This window comes from Camelina sativa, chromosome 4 (assembly GCF_030686135.1).
Source record: "Camelina sativa cultivar CO46 ecotype springtype chromosome 4, ASM3068613v1".
In the NCBI taxonomy this organism is placed as follows: Eukaryota; Viridiplantae; Streptophyta; class Magnoliopsida; order Brassicales; family Brassicaceae; genus Camelina; species Camelina sativa.
Genome location: NC_141883.1, coordinates 19,524,358 through 19,541,347, shown reverse-complemented (window position 1 = coordinate 19,541,347; position 16,990 = coordinate 19,524,358). Strand labels below are relative to the sequence as shown.

The 16,990-nt window shown below is 36.0% G+C and overlaps 1 protein-coding gene across 18 annotated transcripts in view; it reads right to left on the bottom strand.

Annotated features, from left to right (window-relative positions):
* LOC104780632 (serine/threonine-protein kinase ATM-like) overlaps nucleotides 1-16,990 on the bottom strand; it is a 26,267-nt gene extending 9,277 nt beyond the window's left edge. The window contains exons 1-46 of one of the 18 annotated variants that reach the window (XM_087510370.1): nucleotides 16,742-16,990; nucleotides 16,327-16,435; nucleotides 16,087-16,230; nucleotides 15,421-15,582; nucleotides 15,115-15,310; nucleotides 14,864-15,020; nucleotides 14,595-14,731; nucleotides 14,410-14,497; nucleotides 13,947-14,061; nucleotides 13,553-13,651; nucleotides 12,911-12,967; nucleotides 12,588-12,669; nucleotides 11,975-12,079; nucleotides 11,426-11,467; nucleotides 11,281-11,351; nucleotides 11,003-11,051; nucleotides 10,809-10,880; nucleotides 10,251-10,388; nucleotides 10,059-10,145; nucleotides 9,795-9,979; nucleotides 8,832-9,414; nucleotides 8,677-8,748; nucleotides 8,374-8,544; nucleotides 8,175-8,300; nucleotides 7,601-7,728; nucleotides 7,007-7,163; nucleotides 6,863-6,909; nucleotides 6,719-6,782; nucleotides 6,481-6,555; nucleotides 5,988-6,107; nucleotides 5,589-5,774; nucleotides 5,190-5,311; nucleotides 5,044-5,113; nucleotides 4,821-4,948; nucleotides 4,216-4,357; nucleotides 3,970-4,110; nucleotides 3,774-3,872; nucleotides 3,634-3,680; nucleotides 3,079-3,265; nucleotides 2,771-2,992; nucleotides 2,218-2,289; nucleotides 1,859-1,928; nucleotides 1,605-1,722; nucleotides 1,388-1,511; nucleotides 850-984; nucleotides 467-580 (exon numbers count right to left, since the gene is read on the bottom strand). In XM_087510370.1, coding sequence (XP_087366496.1) covers nucleotides 467-580; nucleotides 850-984; nucleotides 1,388-1,511; nucleotides 1,605-1,722; nucleotides 1,859-1,928; nucleotides 2,218-2,289; nucleotides 2,771-2,992; nucleotides 3,079-3,265; nucleotides 3,634-3,680; nucleotides 3,774-3,872; nucleotides 3,970-4,110; nucleotides 4,216-4,357; nucleotides 4,821-4,948; nucleotides 5,044-5,113; nucleotides 5,190-5,311; nucleotides 5,589-5,774; nucleotides 5,988-6,107; nucleotides 6,481-6,555; nucleotides 6,719-6,782; nucleotides 6,863-6,909; nucleotides 7,007-7,163; nucleotides 7,601-7,728; nucleotides 8,175-8,300; nucleotides 8,374-8,544; nucleotides 8,677-8,748; nucleotides 8,832-9,414; nucleotides 9,795-9,979; nucleotides 10,059-10,145; nucleotides 10,251-10,388; nucleotides 10,809-10,880; nucleotides 11,003-11,051; nucleotides 11,281-11,351; nucleotides 11,426-11,467; nucleotides 11,975-12,079; nucleotides 12,588-12,669; nucleotides 12,911-12,967; nucleotides 13,553-13,651; nucleotides 13,947-13,966 — 4,527 coding nt within the window. In that variant the 5' untranslated portion in view covers nucleotides 13,967-14,061; nucleotides 14,410-14,497; nucleotides 14,595-14,731; ... (4 more) ...; nucleotides 16,327-16,435; nucleotides 16,742-16,990. Of the gene's footprint in view, nucleotides 1-466; nucleotides 581-849; nucleotides 985-1,387; nucleotides 1,512-1,604; nucleotides 1,723-1,858; nucleotides 1,929-2,217; nucleotides 2,290-2,770; nucleotides 2,993-3,078; nucleotides 3,266-3,633; nucleotides 3,873-3,969; nucleotides 4,111-4,215; nucleotides 4,358-4,820; nucleotides 4,949-5,043; nucleotides 5,114-5,189; nucleotides 5,312-5,588; nucleotides 5,775-5,987; nucleotides 6,108-6,480; nucleotides 6,556-6,718; nucleotides 6,783-6,862; nucleotides 6,910-7,006; nucleotides 7,164-7,600; nucleotides 7,729-8,174; nucleotides 8,301-8,373; nucleotides 8,545-8,676; nucleotides 8,749-8,831; nucleotides 9,415-9,794; nucleotides 9,980-10,058; nucleotides 10,146-10,232; nucleotides 10,389-10,808; nucleotides 10,881-11,002; nucleotides 11,052-11,280; nucleotides 11,352-11,425; nucleotides 11,468-11,974; nucleotides 12,080-12,587; nucleotides 12,670-12,910; nucleotides 12,968-13,552; nucleotides 13,652-13,946; nucleotides 14,062-14,409; nucleotides 14,498-14,594; nucleotides 14,732-14,863; nucleotides 15,021-15,114; nucleotides 15,327-15,420; nucleotides 15,583-16,086; nucleotides 16,231-16,326; nucleotides 16,436-16,741 lie in introns of those variants that run through there. The other 17 variants (XM_087510363.1, XM_087510373.1, XM_087510358.1 and 14 more) reach the window with 17 other exon arrangements.

Genomic DNA, 16,990 nt, shown 5'->3' with positions numbered 1-16,990 from the left:
TGAAGATATTAAAGAAACAAGAGGAATAACTGATTAGCTAACTAGAGCCATATGTAATGATACAAAAACTCTTAAACAACAAATGTATTGAAACTTTAACACTAAATGGCTACATCATAGAAGTAGCACACAACTGACAAGGAACAAATACGTTATGCATCGTTTTAATATAATATAAAGTTACTAAACCTCAAAGTTGATCATTTGAAAGTAATCAATTCTTCTTACGTGACATAAACACAAAAATTATAACAAGGCATATCATAATCAACAAAACTAAAGGTGTGACGCCTATCACATTTTCCTGTAAAACATAGTTGCAAATCCTGTAAAACAGTTGGAAATCTTAGCAGGAAGCTAAAAGCACTTAAGGAGATTTCTGGTAAACACCAGACACATGAAATATTTTATGGATCAGAAATGTTCATAGTCGTAACAATGCATATGGTAATTGAAGCTAATAAACCTTTTCCCAATTTGTAGTTATGGACGCTGCCATTCCATTTGGTGCTGTTTCCACATCTCTAATCTTAGTAGCTGTGGAACATGATCTTGAACTGTAGCTAGAATGCTTAGCATTCTGCAAGGGCATCCCAAAGTTAGATTTGGTAACATATATCATAAGAATATTTTGTACAAATAAAAATAAAAATCAAATCAAATCAAATGATACAGATTTCACTATAAAGAGGATAGAAATAGCAGATTGTCCTTATACACTACCTACGATTAGCATAACTTTCCCTGTTATTGATATTGAAGCTTATTTCTTATGCAAGAAACTATTTTTTTAGAAACTTGAAAAAAAAATATGGCAAACAGATCAGTGCTCAAAGCAATACCCCTAACCTTTTCTTTCTTAGTTTGTCCAGAAAAAATCGATCTTTCGAGGACATAACACATCCGCAGTTCATTCAGGGTATTTAACATAATTTGCTTCGACTTTGTTAGCTTGTTTGAATCAATGAAGATATACTCTTTCACCTGCCAATGGGGATTACAAGCTTTAGCAAAAGTGACTACAAATTTTCTGTCTCTGCAACATACACAACTCTTAAGGAAAATCATGAAGCAGCCACCAGGTAGAACCTTATGGTATACAACTAGAATTAGCAAATGCCAAGTATAATGCTCAGCTCATCAACAAAAACAAAGAAAACAAACAACCAAAGTTCTAAAATAGATTTAAATTCGGTTGTACGAAAAAGTCGAGAAGGAGTCAAGGTGGGAAACAGTAAAGTAAGCAAATATGTACAATAGACAAAACCAAAAAAGGGAACGCAATGGGAGTGGATTTGAATCAACAAACAGAGATATCCAGAGAAGAGCAATGCAAGCAATTAGAAAATTAAGCACTACTGGTAGGTCCAGAAAATACAAGATTTACCTGTGACGTTATTAATTTGTGTAAATTGATATCCGTCCCAATCCTTCCTGCAAGACTAACAATAACACTAGGGAATAGAAGCTCCGAGATTTCAGCTTTCAGCATTGCTATGTTCTGGCATAACCTGTCAAATAAAGCAGCAACAATGATCACTCAGTGCAAGATTTTACTTCAATCCTTTAATGGTAACTCTGGTAAATAGGAACCAACGAGATACCTTATCGGGACATCCTCACATAAAGCGATCATAGAGTACACAAGCTGACAAATCCATCTATCAAAGTTTTTATTATCTGTGGACCACACTTCGGACTTCTCCAGAGAAAAGTTCTCAGCTAGGAGGCCAAAATGAACCATTCTTGAGTAATTTAAAAAAAGAGGAATGAAACATGAATGAAAACAGACATATCCATGACATGCGCAAATGTAATAGCCAAAAGGAATTTAAGGCTCTAGAAAAAAATTAACTACCTTTGAACTGCTTTTGGCTATCCAGTAAGATCTTTTCCACAATGTCAAGGTTCACGCTCCTGCCATGCACCTACCAAAAAAAAAAAAACATATCTGAACAGGCAGAGCAGTTTTCATCTTAGGATACCCTAACAAGATTGGGAAATCCACTATAAATCATTCATTTTTTTAAGTAGTCACTGAATATATATCATGATATGATTTTTGAATCAATTTTCACAACTTTCTGAAAGAACCATATCTAATATACCCAACAGCAGACTATTGCTGAAAACAATGCCTGCCCCAATTTATCCGCGAAATATCAACCAATGAAAAGTAGCATAAGACCAGAAAGCTAATCCAGATAAAAGGCTCACCTCAATGGAAGATCTCTCACATGAATCGAAAGATGATAATGCTTGCTGCCCCCTTTCGGTTGAAAGAATTCCCTAAAATAAGAAGAGAGGGACATCTATAATCTATATAGCTAGTTTTTTTTTAAAAATTAAAGCAAATTTTGCAAACAATTAGCCTTTCAGAGAGGAGACAATGAAGCACAGCCCCTACAATGCATGGAAAGCTGAGAAGGGGATTACATATGTTTTTACCCAAATGTAAATGCACATAAGACAGAAAAAATCATAACTTTCATGAGTGTGATTGTAGATTAGTAAATTATTAACAGATCAGACATTCGACGAGGAATAAAGATGAGAAACAATGTGTTAAACATGAAACAACAGAACAAACTTTAAAGTCGATTGCAGAATTGAGAAAAAAATGCCAAATTAGATAATAGCAAACATTACGAAATTTAGAGGGACTATCAAATTACTACAGCTAAATCGAAAGATAAGACCAACCAAACAATTGACAGAAAATAAAAAAGCAAGGCCAAATCTGTGTAGGTACGAAAGTTAGAAAACTGACCCGAAGAGTTTGAGATGTTACATCAATAATCTTTACAGAGTCATCTAAAAGATACTTCTTCAAAACTTTCAGCAGTGTGATAAGAGTTTCATCGGATATGCCGTTCTCAGTGAAAGATCTCAATTTTGATCCAGTATTCTGGCAAACAAATTGACGATCATGCATGGAGCCCAGCTCCCCAGGAAGACGGAAAACAACAGTGTGCGGGTTACTAATACCAACCTTCAGTAAAAAAAAATGGAAAATAAGACTATATATTCAAATTCGCCTAGCAAAAGATACTGACTTGAAAAGAGAATCACAAATACCCTGGAAAGAAAATCAGACACCAAAAGTCTCATATTATCTGCTTCATCAGAGGCGGACACACGGACAAGAGTCCAAACAGCATTTACAATTTCATCATCAGACTGCCAAAATGTTTCTGCCGTTTCTACATTTGTCCCTTCTTGAGAAACTCCAGAGGCTATGAGCTTGTTATGCAGTGCTTGGAGGCTGCATGGGAACGATAAGTTGATATAAAATTGCAGCAATGTGATAGGAGTAGAGGATCAAAGAGTAGTAGACTCTCAACCTTGTTGGTATTAAGGTAGAGCCATATCGACAAAACTGAATTCCTTTGAAATTAAAACAGACACAGAAATATAACCTTTCATTGAGTACAACCAAGGGGTCCACGGACAATGAAACAAGTAGTGCATACATCGAAAAGACCCACCCACTTAAGAAAATTTAAAAATAACCAAAAACGAACCATAAGTCATTTTAATTCTACAGTTAATATCCTAAGCACATCATGGCACATAGGGAAACCTTAATGCATATCTCAAGATGATTTAGCTCAGGAAAGATAGAACTGATACCTCTTGGAAAGGAATCTCGGTGGCAGATAACAAGATCTTCTAGCACACTGTTGCATAGTAGAACAGCAAAGAAACAAAAAGTTGGATATTGATAAAATTTTAACAAAAATGTAATCATCAAAAACTGCAGAGTGCTTGACCTTCAATAGATGACTCCTCGGCGAATATGCTTCGCATATTTTGATGTGTGATTTACTAATGACTTGGAAAATTTTCATATCAGGGAATGCTTCCAAATCCTGAAATCAATGAACAAATCAGAAGAGGTGAGTTTCTCGATTATTCCAGGCACTGCTAGAACAAAAAGGAAGGCAACTTTATAGGTAGGACGCCTACCCTGATATCTTCATCAAGAGCAGAATCTGAATTAACAACTAGCTTGTGTAGCAAATTTACGAGCTGAGATGACTTAGAACCAGAAACTTTGGTATCTGCTTCAGCATCGATGCAACATGTAACCAGCTGCGAGACCAAAAACTAAAAAACCCGCAGACCGAGAAATGTAACCATTTTTGAAAAAAGTAATTAAATCCCTTGGTATTTCAAAAGTGTACCCAAGTAATAACACCAAGTAACACATACCTGGAGTTGGTCACCTAGTACACTAACAATTTCTTTGGCCGGATTGCTTTTGAACGAATCCAGCAAACAGGAGGCTATGCTACAACACTGGTCTTGTAATGAGGGATATCCAATAAATTGTCCAACGAGATTTAATATGTAACTGAAAGGGATAACAATCAAAGACCAACATAAGGTTTTAAAGCTCGAAAATAGAGATTCACTCTTCAGTGCCATTGAAACTTTAATTTACAGATGACAATCGAGTTTAGTAGCAGAACAATGTAGCAGTTCTATACATCATAGAATGTAGCCGTAGCTCCTTCAATATCAACTAAAGATTTAAATTGGAAATTACTCTCACCAAAAGAAACACTATACAAAGTTACTGATTAAACTTATCAGTACAAACGAGTTCAAGACAATAGCAGAACCGAATCAAGCACAAACTACACCTTTTAACATCAACAACAACATAGTTTCTACGCAAGAAAAGAACCCAAATGGTCAAGCTCATAGCTACCAATTCAACATAGTTTCTACTCAAAAAAAGTCTTTTTGTGTTGAAAATTTTTAATACTAACGATCAAACAAGATCAAATAGATAAATCGAGAATTCTGCTCACTTTATGGAACTTGGAACTGAAGCTCTATGACCAAGAAGAATTGTAAGCTCCTCAAGTGCGGCCAAATGATGACGCGTATGCCGATGATGGCATGCAGCTGACATTCGATAGTGCATTTCTGTTATGAACTGCGAAAAAACAACAAAATTATTTTGACTGAAGTATCAAATTGATAAGAACAGTTTGATCTTGTGAAAAAGCATCGGCAAATTTAAAATTTTACCATGAACACTCTATCCGGGCGAAAAATGTTTATCCTGTCAGTTATGGCCGCATTCTTAGGATAATCAGCACTGCATAAACCAAGTAAGACCTTGTAAAAGGAAAAACTAAACAACAAGTCTACATGGAGTGAGCAAGAAATTTTACACTTCCAGAAAACCATCCACAACTGTTTGAACTGCAAGTGAAATTGTGTCACGAGAAAAAGCAGGAACTGAAGGTTCTGGTGAAGAGGAAGTGCATGATAGAATAAAACTAACAATAGACACCTGAAAACAGAACAGGGTGTTCATTAGGGATTAAAATACGTTATAAATGAAAAGAATTATCTATTCTATTTTTGAAACCAAGGATCTCTGACAAAATGAAATTAAAGCATCCAAACTATTAATCTTGCAGTTGCCTATGCTTTGATCTTGGATCGGAAGGCTTGATATATTGTGACTAGCTGATCAGACTAGCTTAACAACGGTAGCATGGGAATTTTCCACCACAAACACCAAAGATAGATCTGGAATCACGAGTCAAAGGTTATAGATGCCATACCATATTCTGCTTAATTAGCTTGTCCCTCTCATTTTCGCTGATCTTACCAACATACAATATTGAATTCTGAAGCACCATTGCACCTTTATCACATTCTGACGTTTTACTACAGTGCAATCCCATACATATTGAAAATATTGGCACAAAATTTTCCTTGACTAACACAGCCACCGGTTGGCCAGCAATCTACAAATTGTAGACACTGTTAGCAGAATATAGATTGGGAAAGTTTAAATGCCACCGTAGAATGAAGATCATACAAAAACAGAAGACAAAGCAACCAAAAGTTTGTACATATTACAAATTTCACTAAAAGTCCTTTAAGCATCTCCATAAACTGAAATTGGAGTTGTATAACGTTCAGTTATGTCCATAAAAGATGTAAGGAAGCACCCTTACCTTAGATACCCAATCAAGGTTAGTATGATCTTCATGCACCAGAAGAGCTGGAAGTAGCCAGTGGGAACAAAAGTGGATGAAATATTTTGGTTCAGTGTTTGGAATGAACAGCTGACTTGTCTGCAGAAAAGCAACCACCAGATGATACGAAATGCTAAAATGTACTCATTCTACAAACTGCCACAATTGTAGGACATATTGCTAGATATCTAAAATCTCATGTCGATATTTCATTCATCCACTAGTAATTTACTTTGATTTTGTTGTCAAACTAGGCGCTATCTTCATTATTGTAGATCCATGTGCAATAGAAACAAAAGAAATTGAATCTACTTTTCTGTACCACAAGTTTGAAATATAAATGCTATTTTGGTTTATAAAATATAGCAGAACTGAAACTCCAACAAAAAAAAGTTAACATGAATAGTGAAAATGTAATATATTACAGAAAACAAATGATTTATGAAACAGAGAATATCAACTTGTGGCATACCTCAACAAGACCAGCTAAACTGACACCACACGCAATCCAGAAAAAGAGGATCGGGCCCAAGAGTTCCTCCAGGTACTGCATAAACCATTTTACAAAGAGATGTAGATGATGTCAGCATGCAACATTTACAACGTTCAGAGGTGATTAATGTCAGATAACTCTGCTGCAAAAAAATAGAAGAAGAACATTTATCATGCAGGTGTGGAAGAGATAAAGAAATGAGAATCAATAACAACACCTTGAACCTAGATGGGTAATGGAGTTGTGCTGATAGGTTGTCAAGTGCAGCAATGATTAATTCCCTAGAAGGAAAATGGCCAGATAAGTAGAAGAAGGTTTCAAGTATAAATAAAAGACAGTATCAGTTACAAGAAGGAAATACCTCTGACAAGGTTCTATAGCTGAAACAGCGCACATCATAAAAACAGCCTGCGTTTATCCCATTATAGAATACGATGTTAATACACAGCTAAATGATTGTATGCTCAAAATAATTCAAAAATGAAAAGAAAAAAAAAAGCATTACTTGCAACTCTATGTTCTCACTGTGATAAGCAAGGTGCATAAGAGTAATGATGACAGTCTCCATTTTCGGGCGAGGCTGGGGACCAGCAGCCAAAACATCCCTTGCAGTGACTAGTTTTTCCTTTGAGGAGGTTACCAGTATAATTCCGAAGCTGGAGCTGGAAAATGAAATGGGAAAAATTAACATCTAATATGAGATACTTTAATCTGACAACGATATCTGAAAACAGTGATAAAAATAAACTATTAACAACTAATCAGAAACTACAGTCGAACATTAAAAAAACGGATACCGAGACCATGAAGCAAGTTAATATTTCAAAGTATAAGCGCTGTGAAGCATCAGACCTTACAGATTGCTGTTGTTCAGAACAATGTATCAGAGAAGAAGGTTTTCAAGTAAGATAACTAAATTTACTTGTGTCTGCCCACAACAAAGACAGAAATCAGCCTGTTTTTCATTTTTTTCTCTTTATGGTATGCAACAAGAATCTGTAGAAACGAGTATCTAACAGTTTGTCTTACAAGGAAAACACCCTACTAATAAAAAGCCATAGGATAATAATAAGGTTAAATAAACAAACACCAAACTTACCGAATATCTTGGAACAGTGCCTCATGGCCATCCCACGTCTGGAATAAAATTCCAATTTGTCTTGCCAGAACAAACCTCACGCGATAATCAGAGTCATTTAGCATTAATAGAAGTCGCTCAATCATTGTCTGTGTCAAAAAAGAACTAAATTAACTGTAGAACTAAATCAAATCACGAATTCCACAAGGAACCAAGTAGAACATTTGCAAAAATAGAAACTATTAGCATTAATGGTAAAACGGGGTAACTGCCCATTTACTCATATTTAATCCTAAGATAAAAGACATGATTATAGTACACACACTGTAAGGTTTCTTCTTTACTTGAACATTTTCGCTACAAGTAATGAGTGAAAGGAAGATTGCAAACAATAGGAATGTCTTATCTGAAGGAAATGTTATTTTTCAACTTCAATGGTATTCGACATGAAAACTAAGTTATGAAACGTTAAGGTAGGAACATTTTCGCTTCATGAAAACAGCTCAAAGAGAAGCAGGAGGGGTGATTATCAATATTGCAAATTTGTCATCTCTTTAAGTCTGAAGAAAGAGTAATTAATATGAAAAGTAGGCACCTGACCAGTCTGAGGATTAAGCAAAACAAGATCACATATACAGTTGATCAGCTTGACACGCCCAAACCATCCCAAGAGACCAAATTCAGAAACTTTATTCACCATTGAGCCAAGTTGGATAAAGACCTGCACGTTACTTTAGCAATGAATAGAGCAGATCATGGAAGAAAATCAAATAATCAACTTAAACAAATAGTACCTGAGAACTTTCTCCATCTTTTGAAGACAAATCACAGATTTTTCTGAGTCCAGAAGAATCCATCCCCGAGGATGATAAAGTGCGAAGTAAAACATGCAGAGCAGTGACTATGTTAAGACAGTTACGCTTGATCTTTACTTGTGTGCTAAGCATGCCATCCAAGAAATTAACCTTTAAGTAAAATAATGAAACAAAACCCCATAAATACAAAGAAAGAAAGGTTGGTCGAGATGTAGATATAAAACCGTCTATTCCTTTCTCTAAATATTTCACAGAAAATTTTCAACAATTTGAATTCTATACCAATTCATTAACATTCGGCATAGACGTCAAGCATGAAAGCTGGCATAGATGATACAGTATATTTTCCAGCACCTACACATGTAAGCAGTTTGTGGCTTTAAGGTCACCAAAAAAATTGAGATACTGATATGGGGAAAAAAAAAATGCTGAAATACCTTAGGATCACATTCCTTCTCCAAGAGATTATATAGAACATCCCATGTCGGAAACTGAAGTACTGGAGAAAAACATGAGATAAGTGATATCATGCCCAACTTCCAGTTCCCCGTGGAAACAGACAGGCCGGGTATAGCCTTCCCACCGGCAGTTATAATATCCATATCTTTAGTGTCTTCAGCCAGATCTAATTCCATATCCACTATCCTGCCAACTTCTGGGGAATCAAGTGGTAACGACTTTGTAGGTATAGTGTTGGATTGGGTATTCCCTGCGTGCTCAGTGTATTCTCCATAGACTTTAGCAAATGCCCGCAAAAGGTTCTCTAAGGAGTGAATTACAGGATCATAACTAGCGCCAAGAAGATTATGGTCTCTTCTGTTGCTAAAGACGGGAGACTTAGTAAGGGACCTCAACGAAACTATTATAGAAGCTTTCTCATTAAAATCTGAGCCAAACCCCAAGGGACCGAGACTTTGAAGATCATTGAGGCTCTTTACAATTGTTTCGACAGCATGATCCAAGCCTTCTAACAAATACTGGCATGCTTTAAAAAAGAACGAACTGCTTCCATTACTCTTCCTGAGAAATGAAAGAAAATTTGAAGAGATACAATTTAAGCTAGTACATCCAGGGTGCAGAAAAAATCACGCAGAAAAATTCACAACCACAAAATCACTTTTATGTCTTAGGCACCTACTCTTAAGAGTAAATTTTTTTTCCCAAATTACACAAACTTGCCTCTGACAGCTACATGATGACACTACAAACAGAACAAAGACGCATCTACAAGTGGTGCTCACCATCTATCAAGAAAACTATGAAACTCTTCATATAAACTATATTATATATATACATATTAAAGGAGTGAACAGTTTCAATAGAGAAAATCTGATACATAAAGAAAAATATCAGTTTTCACAAGTTTAAGAAAATACCAAGAACAGGATGAGTTGCCAAACCTTGTGATATAAGAACCATGCATAAAATGGCACAACAGAGCACATCCCATAAAGATGTCAGACAGTGGTCCTTTGGCATTGCTCTCCGGGATAATGCTAAGAAAATAGATATCCATGTCATGAAGCAATGGATCTCTTAATACCAGAGGTAGTTGTACAAAGTCAGAAACTTGGCAGCTAGAGATCTGAAAATACAAAGAAATAAAACTACTGTCGCGGAAATGAGTCAGGAAAAGGCGAAAAAAGAAAGTAAGGATCCTTCACCTTGCTAGAATTTGAGCAAACTTTTGCTAGAGCCTCCACGGAGCATTCAAAGAGTCCAAATTTTCTTTCTATCTCAGCATCATCTATCTGCAAAAGAAACAAAACCAGTTTTTTTCAATATTAGTCTTGATACTTTTCTGAGATGAATTTATTCAATTCTCTAATAACAACCACCTTCGCCACATCATTCACCTGTTCGTAGACATCCCATTCAGATGGTGTTGGAAGATGTTCCTTAGGTACTGGAAGTGAAGTATTGAAACCAGCACATAAGGAAAAAGCAGCTGCCGGTAGAAGCTGAACCATTCTCTCATTTAGTGTCAAACGACCCTATACATGTTAATAAGCCATAAGCAGGATTTCCAATATGATTGTGTGGTACACATCATTCGAGACATAAATCTACAATGCTTACTACACTCAGTGAACCTGATAAGATTTTAAACTCTCTCTTACGATTTGAGTTTCACATATTAGGTGGAAATAGAATGCGGCAGCTCTTTACAACTAGTTGGCAGAAAATAACATAAAAGGGTGAAATTTCACTGCCTTTCCCAATATTTAAGTGCTTAACTACGGCTATTAAAACTGTGCAAGATCAATCTACGTTATGGTGCAAAACTCAGGCTATTGGTTTTGTTTGGTCATATCTTAGACAACACCTCGTCCACACACAGTAAGAGGTGTCACATATAGTTAGACATCTGTGCCCTATATTCTTGTGTTCTTCTGGACAAACAAAAAAACTACCTTCCAGCTTAGGGGGGCACAAACTGCTCTAAGAAGATTGCGTCGAAGATGTAAATCATCTTGCAGGTTTCCCTGCAGAGTTATAGGACAAGACCATGTTAATGTAACAACTTTTCAAGACTTGTAAGTTTGGTAATATGTGAACCCAGAATGTAGATACCAAAACCATACAATTACTGTCAGAACCTGTTTACCTGGCAACCCATACGTGAAAAGTAACATGCAATGAAGTACAAGGCCGGCCTGAGTAAAAGTAATAATTCTTTAGACAACAGTAGAGCCATTCAGCATCTATTAATAAAAGCCAACCAATAGTCAAGCACAAATAATCTCGTAGCATTAAACATTTATAAAGAATAAGATGCATAAACTTATTTTGATTCTTTTCTTCAGGAAACTGACGCTCTAGCCTATTTGCACTCAGGAAATAGCTGACAACATGCTCAAAAAGTTTTGAGGATGAAAGGCTTACTCAGAAGGTATGTGCCTGAATAACTGATGATCCCACACTTCTTGAGGCAGAATCCCAACGTTAATGTGCTGCTGATTGAAGAGACAAGAACATTATGAGGATACAAGTCTTTAGAAAATTTCATAAAATTCATTTACAAACTCACACTTGAGATAATTGATCCAAGGAGCACCAAGACGGCATCAACCTGCATTAAAATAGTGTAGAAATAGCCATGCGTAAAAAAATTCGTGGTAACTAATCAGCTAAACAAAGCGAGTAATCGGAAACTGTTTAGCTAAAAGAACTACCAACCACCCTTAAATAGTATTGGGTAACCAAGAAACCCCTTAACCTTGATTTCCATCAAAGTCTCTTCTTTATCTAAATAAATATCAACTTCTGACCAATTTCGAATTTCTTACAGAGTTGAAGTAAGAAACAGGAAATAGCTAAAAAGGAAGCCCCTAATTAGTAAACCACTAACATTTGATCTAACACAAATCCCCGAAGCAAGCTTTTTTCATCGTTCGAAGAAATGTTAAAACTCTAAAATACAAGTTGTTGTCTGGTACCAATATACAAGTTCAAGTTTCATTGCTGGAAACTTATTTGCTATCAAGTGTTCAGGGTGTATTTTTATATGTTCTCTAGTTTCATCTAAAAGAATACTGTGCGAAACAGGAAAGGATATAAGTAGATAAGTGCAACTTACAATTACAGTCGTGCTACTGAACGTTGCTAGCCCATGGATTAAAGAACTCCAGATCAATTGCCAACCACGATCTAGCTGCAAATAATGCGGTTTAGAAACTAAAACCTAACAACAAAGCAAATCAGATTCATAACAAGATATTATATTAATGAATGAAATCAGGAATTCCAATACAAAGCTGAAATGTATAGGGCCTAAAAACCATTTCAGCAATCATACAACTAAAAGTAATAAAGATTTTTAGAACTCAGATCATAAAATGTAGAATTCCAAAACATCATAACAATTTTTATCAAAAATGGTCACATAATTTATGTAACGTCAGTTGGTTCTTAACTTAACATAAAAAGCATAATCCTATCTGTTGATAGGCTATTAATGGTCAGCTCATTCTACACCAAAACTGGTTGCCAATACACAAACACAGAAACATTATATATTATCAACATTCTCCTTAATATAATCAACGGATTCGAGTGTCATCTTATTTTAGTAACAATACCCAATCAGCTCTAAATCTCAGCAATGCATTTTTTCTGTTCAAAGCTTGTCTAATAACCTATATTATTATCAGACTCCCACACACACAAAGGCATAAAGGCATGTAAAATACCTCACTTGAAGAAACAGGGGACTTTGATATGTCCATAGTAGTATCTGAAAGTAACAAACCAGAAGAGAGCCCTTGCAAACTCCTTCAAATAAATTAAAGTTTCACAATAAACAAACTGAGATATAGGATCGGAATTTAACAACTTGAAGGATCGGCGAATTTAACAACTTGAACGTTATATTAAATAAAGGTCCCTAAGTGCCTCATACTATTTGCATAGTTTTTGTATTAAACACCTCGACAGCATATTACATTTATAAAAATATGAAGGAACTTGCTGCAAATTCAAAATAGTGAACACCTGAATTCCATCATAAACGTACCTCAAAGTCCATAGTAGACCATCATACGAACGTCTCATACTGGCATCCTCCAGAAGTCTGTCACATACAAGATTAAGTAAACAAAAGCAGTCCACTGTTACAGACTTACAGATACTAGTAGTAATAATGAAATATCCAGGAGTAGCACCACATCTACAATTTACAGCTATTAGAATGCTATGAAAATGGATATATCACATTATTAATCAAGTTATTCATCAGGAATTTAAAACAATAATCTGCCAAAGGTACTACAATCATAGCAGGCAACAATTGCCAAGTAACGTTGAATCATATTATTGTTCAGAAGTTGGTAATATGAGAAACATAAGAACAAATAGTAAACGCCACTCAGTCGATAAACAAGTACTTTAAAAAAGTACTATTTCAGGTGTGGTCTAACCAGGCTTATATATATGGTCGTCCCAACTGCTTCTTTCGTTTTGGCTATCCAGTAAGATATGTGCCAGGGAAGTATGTTCGAGGATAAAATGGCAATGGGCATTATTAAAGAGCATTATACCAGAAACTACAAAATCAATACTCCTTGTTGACAAAAACATTCCTAAGCTCTTAGCTACTGTTCTCCGAGAGGTACAGAAGAAAGATCCATGTAATATAAAGTCTAACTTCCCAAATTACCTCTGAAAGTTCGTGCAGATGGCTTCAAACCAGTAAATAAGGAGATCCTTATTGATGCGAGTACAATAAGTCCGAACTAGACAACCAAAAGTAGCACACCTGGGTAAAGCTTATGTACATCAGTCTATGTATACATAAAAACAAAGTTTCTAGGAAAAAACAGGTAGCAAAGAAATTATATAATTAGTGCAAGGACAGTATCTAGACTGACAGAAATACTACAGATATATCTTAAAAGAGATACCCTTGAAACTTAATTTCCAGTATCACACTAACAAACAAATGGCGTACACTCATCAAATACATTCTCATGATATGGCTACACATGTATCTAGAAAAAAAAATCGCAAAGAAGACATCAGCAGATGGAATATCATCTAGCAAATGCTCTCACCAGAAACATACCATAGCCATTTTCCTTCAGTTAGTGCCTCGACAAGACGCAGCGCAACAGGTTGCCTCCGAGCTCGTTTCTCTGACACTGATGGTCTAGATGTTTTGACACATGCCTGCCAAAGTTCTAATTGTCACTAACATATTCACTCTACAGTCTACACACACAAACGGACACAAACCCAAATTCAAGGATACACAAGGATGTAAGCAAAAAACAGATTTGTATGACGCGATTCAATCGACAGTATTGATTTAAAAGTATTCTCAAAGTATATAAATCCAAATTCACTGCAGAGCAAAAATGCTTCAGAAATCATAGATTGAATCAACTCAAAAAAGGGTGAAGGTAAGATGAAGCAAAATGAAAAGTAAAAAAAAAAATGGTCGGATGAGTTGGAACTCTATTGTAAGCCATGTAAAGCTACTCAAAGAACAAAGTAATTTGCATATAAAACAGGTACCTGGTAGAACACATGTGCAGCCAGCTCAACCAAGCTACTCTGATAGGTGCTCAATGCCCCTAACTTATCATCCTTGGTTGAATCACCCCTAATAAAATAATTTAATTAGACCTACATAACTTCACGAGATGTGTAGAATCTAAAGAAGTGCTCCTTCGGAAGAGAAAACTCAAAAAAAGATGTACCATGATGCAGAACTTGATGAACTACCTAGATCCAATTCACGGGTAACCACGTCCAAAAGTTGTTCCACCAGAGAACTAGATTGACTAGCACCCCTTGTCAAATTTAGCTGTAGCCTTCCATAAGAAACAAGTATCTCCTACAAGGCAGAACAAGAAGAAAAGAAAACATAACTTAGACCATGAAACTGTACTATGAAGAAAAAAATCAGATGATTAACAAAGGGTTACAACAAAAGCAATAAAAATTAAAACAAAACAAAATAAAACACCTTTAGGTTTTTATCATGGGTTGTTAGCCAGCAACGAAATACCAATTGTTCAACCGCATTATGAATGTCAAGTGACAAAGAGCCTAAATTAGGACCATCCTTCAGCAAGAAGGTATTTACACATTCAATAAGCTTGCGTGAAAGCTTTCCCTCATCTCTGGAAGAGTTAAAATAATTAGTATAACTTTTATTACTGTTTGCAAAGGAGGGTACAGATCTGAATGAGAGACTGACTAACAATTAAATCAGACCTTACAGAAGAGAAGATATGAATGAAGCCGTTCACAATTTCTTCTCGAAGGTCATCAGGAAAATCTCCAGAGGGGTTCTCTAGAAGTGACTGAAGCGTAAGAATATGGCGAAAAGCTTCCTCCTTCTGGCTATGTTGACCACTGCTTTTCTCGCAAAACCCTGCTCCAGCCCTTTCCATGTATAGCAGCACCAAACCTTGCAAAAACATTATCTTTAAAAGAAACCCAACACCAGTAAACCAACATACGCTCCAGATCCATGACAAGACCAGACAATTAACATATATCGATTTGAAGAGAACTCACTGGAATATGTACGCTTCCTCATTTGGAAACGGTAATCCCTAATTTCCAAAAGATGGCGGAGTATGGTAGCGTACTCGGACTGAAAGCTTGGTGTATTGCTCAAGATATCATGTACATGTGCAAAGAGGGTTTTGGCCATAGATAGCAAAGGACAATGTACACCTGAGACCATTAAAACAGAGTAGTTACATAAACATGAGGATGAATTCTTGATTAGAGAAAATGCACTGTCAAAGTGTAAGCATTAAGATACATTTCTGCGAGACAACAACAAACATGTAGAACAGACCGGCACATGGAAATATTAATAAGATGAACATCAAACTTATTACGGTTCCATAGTTAATACTATTGTCCACCAATGTTCATGTTCTTCCAGTTTATTCTTAGATCGTCTTCTATTAATAAAAACATAGCACTTTTCCGGTTCCGTTAATTGACTGATAAAACTGAACGCCTTTTATAAGCTGACTTGAGCACATAGTAACTACAGGGAACATTAAATCAGATTACAACGTTTCTGACCAAGAAACTTGATATTCTGCAATTCGAATCACATCATGAAGCATCTTTGCAAGCATAAATTAATTCCAGAAAAAAAAAAAAAAAAAAAAGAAGCAAAAGCATGTTACTAAAAATCTCATTCACCAAAAAATTATCTCTCACCAGGAAACCTAGTTTCTTCTGTTCTCTGAATAACAACTCGAAGCGTCTTTGCAAAAGTTGGTTTAGGGAGACGTCTCTTGCTACCTGACACCTCCATTGAGACACATTGAATGAGAAGTTTAACCAAAAAGGGCCATGTTTCAGCTGCAATGAGAAGTAAGGTTCTGGATTAGCTTCAAAGCTTGATGCACTGCATAATAGTAGCACCAATGTCGCTGAAGAAAAATAATCACTACCTACCATTTGGAATCTCGTCCAAGTTAAGTTTAGCTGTGTTTTGTGAAAGAAATCTACAAAAGGTAATTGACCTTTCCCCTTCAAGCCATGTATTCAGTAACTTGACACCATCCTGGATATACAGATTATGTAAGAAATTCATCAACATGAGAAACCTTGAAATTTAATTTTCCATTTCTCAGATTTTACACACAACGAAATAAGTATATCAACGTTTTAAAACCAAACCCACACGAGAGATTATCAAAGAAACCGAGCCGTATTGCGAGTTTAAGGAAACGCTAAAGCATCGTTGTGAAAACCCACAACGAAATCAAGAGAACAAGCCACATAGATACACCATAAACCTCAATTTCTCAGCCCTTTTCCCCCTAAAACCCAAAAACGATTAAAAAAAAGGGTAAATGAAAAGGTTTACTTCGCGAGTCTTGGCTTTGTCCGACGAGAGCTTGGAGACGATCTCATGGACATCTCTGGAAGTAACCATGGCGAAATCGAATTAGCGCATAATCGAGAATCACGACAATGTTACAAGTGTCACCACCGGTGAAATTGGTTTTGAATTCACTGAGGAAAAGGGATCAGTTCAGGGTTTACTGTGAAATAGACGGAACTCACCGACTATAACCATTTATATGTAGGCCCTTATATTTTTCTAGCTTTCACA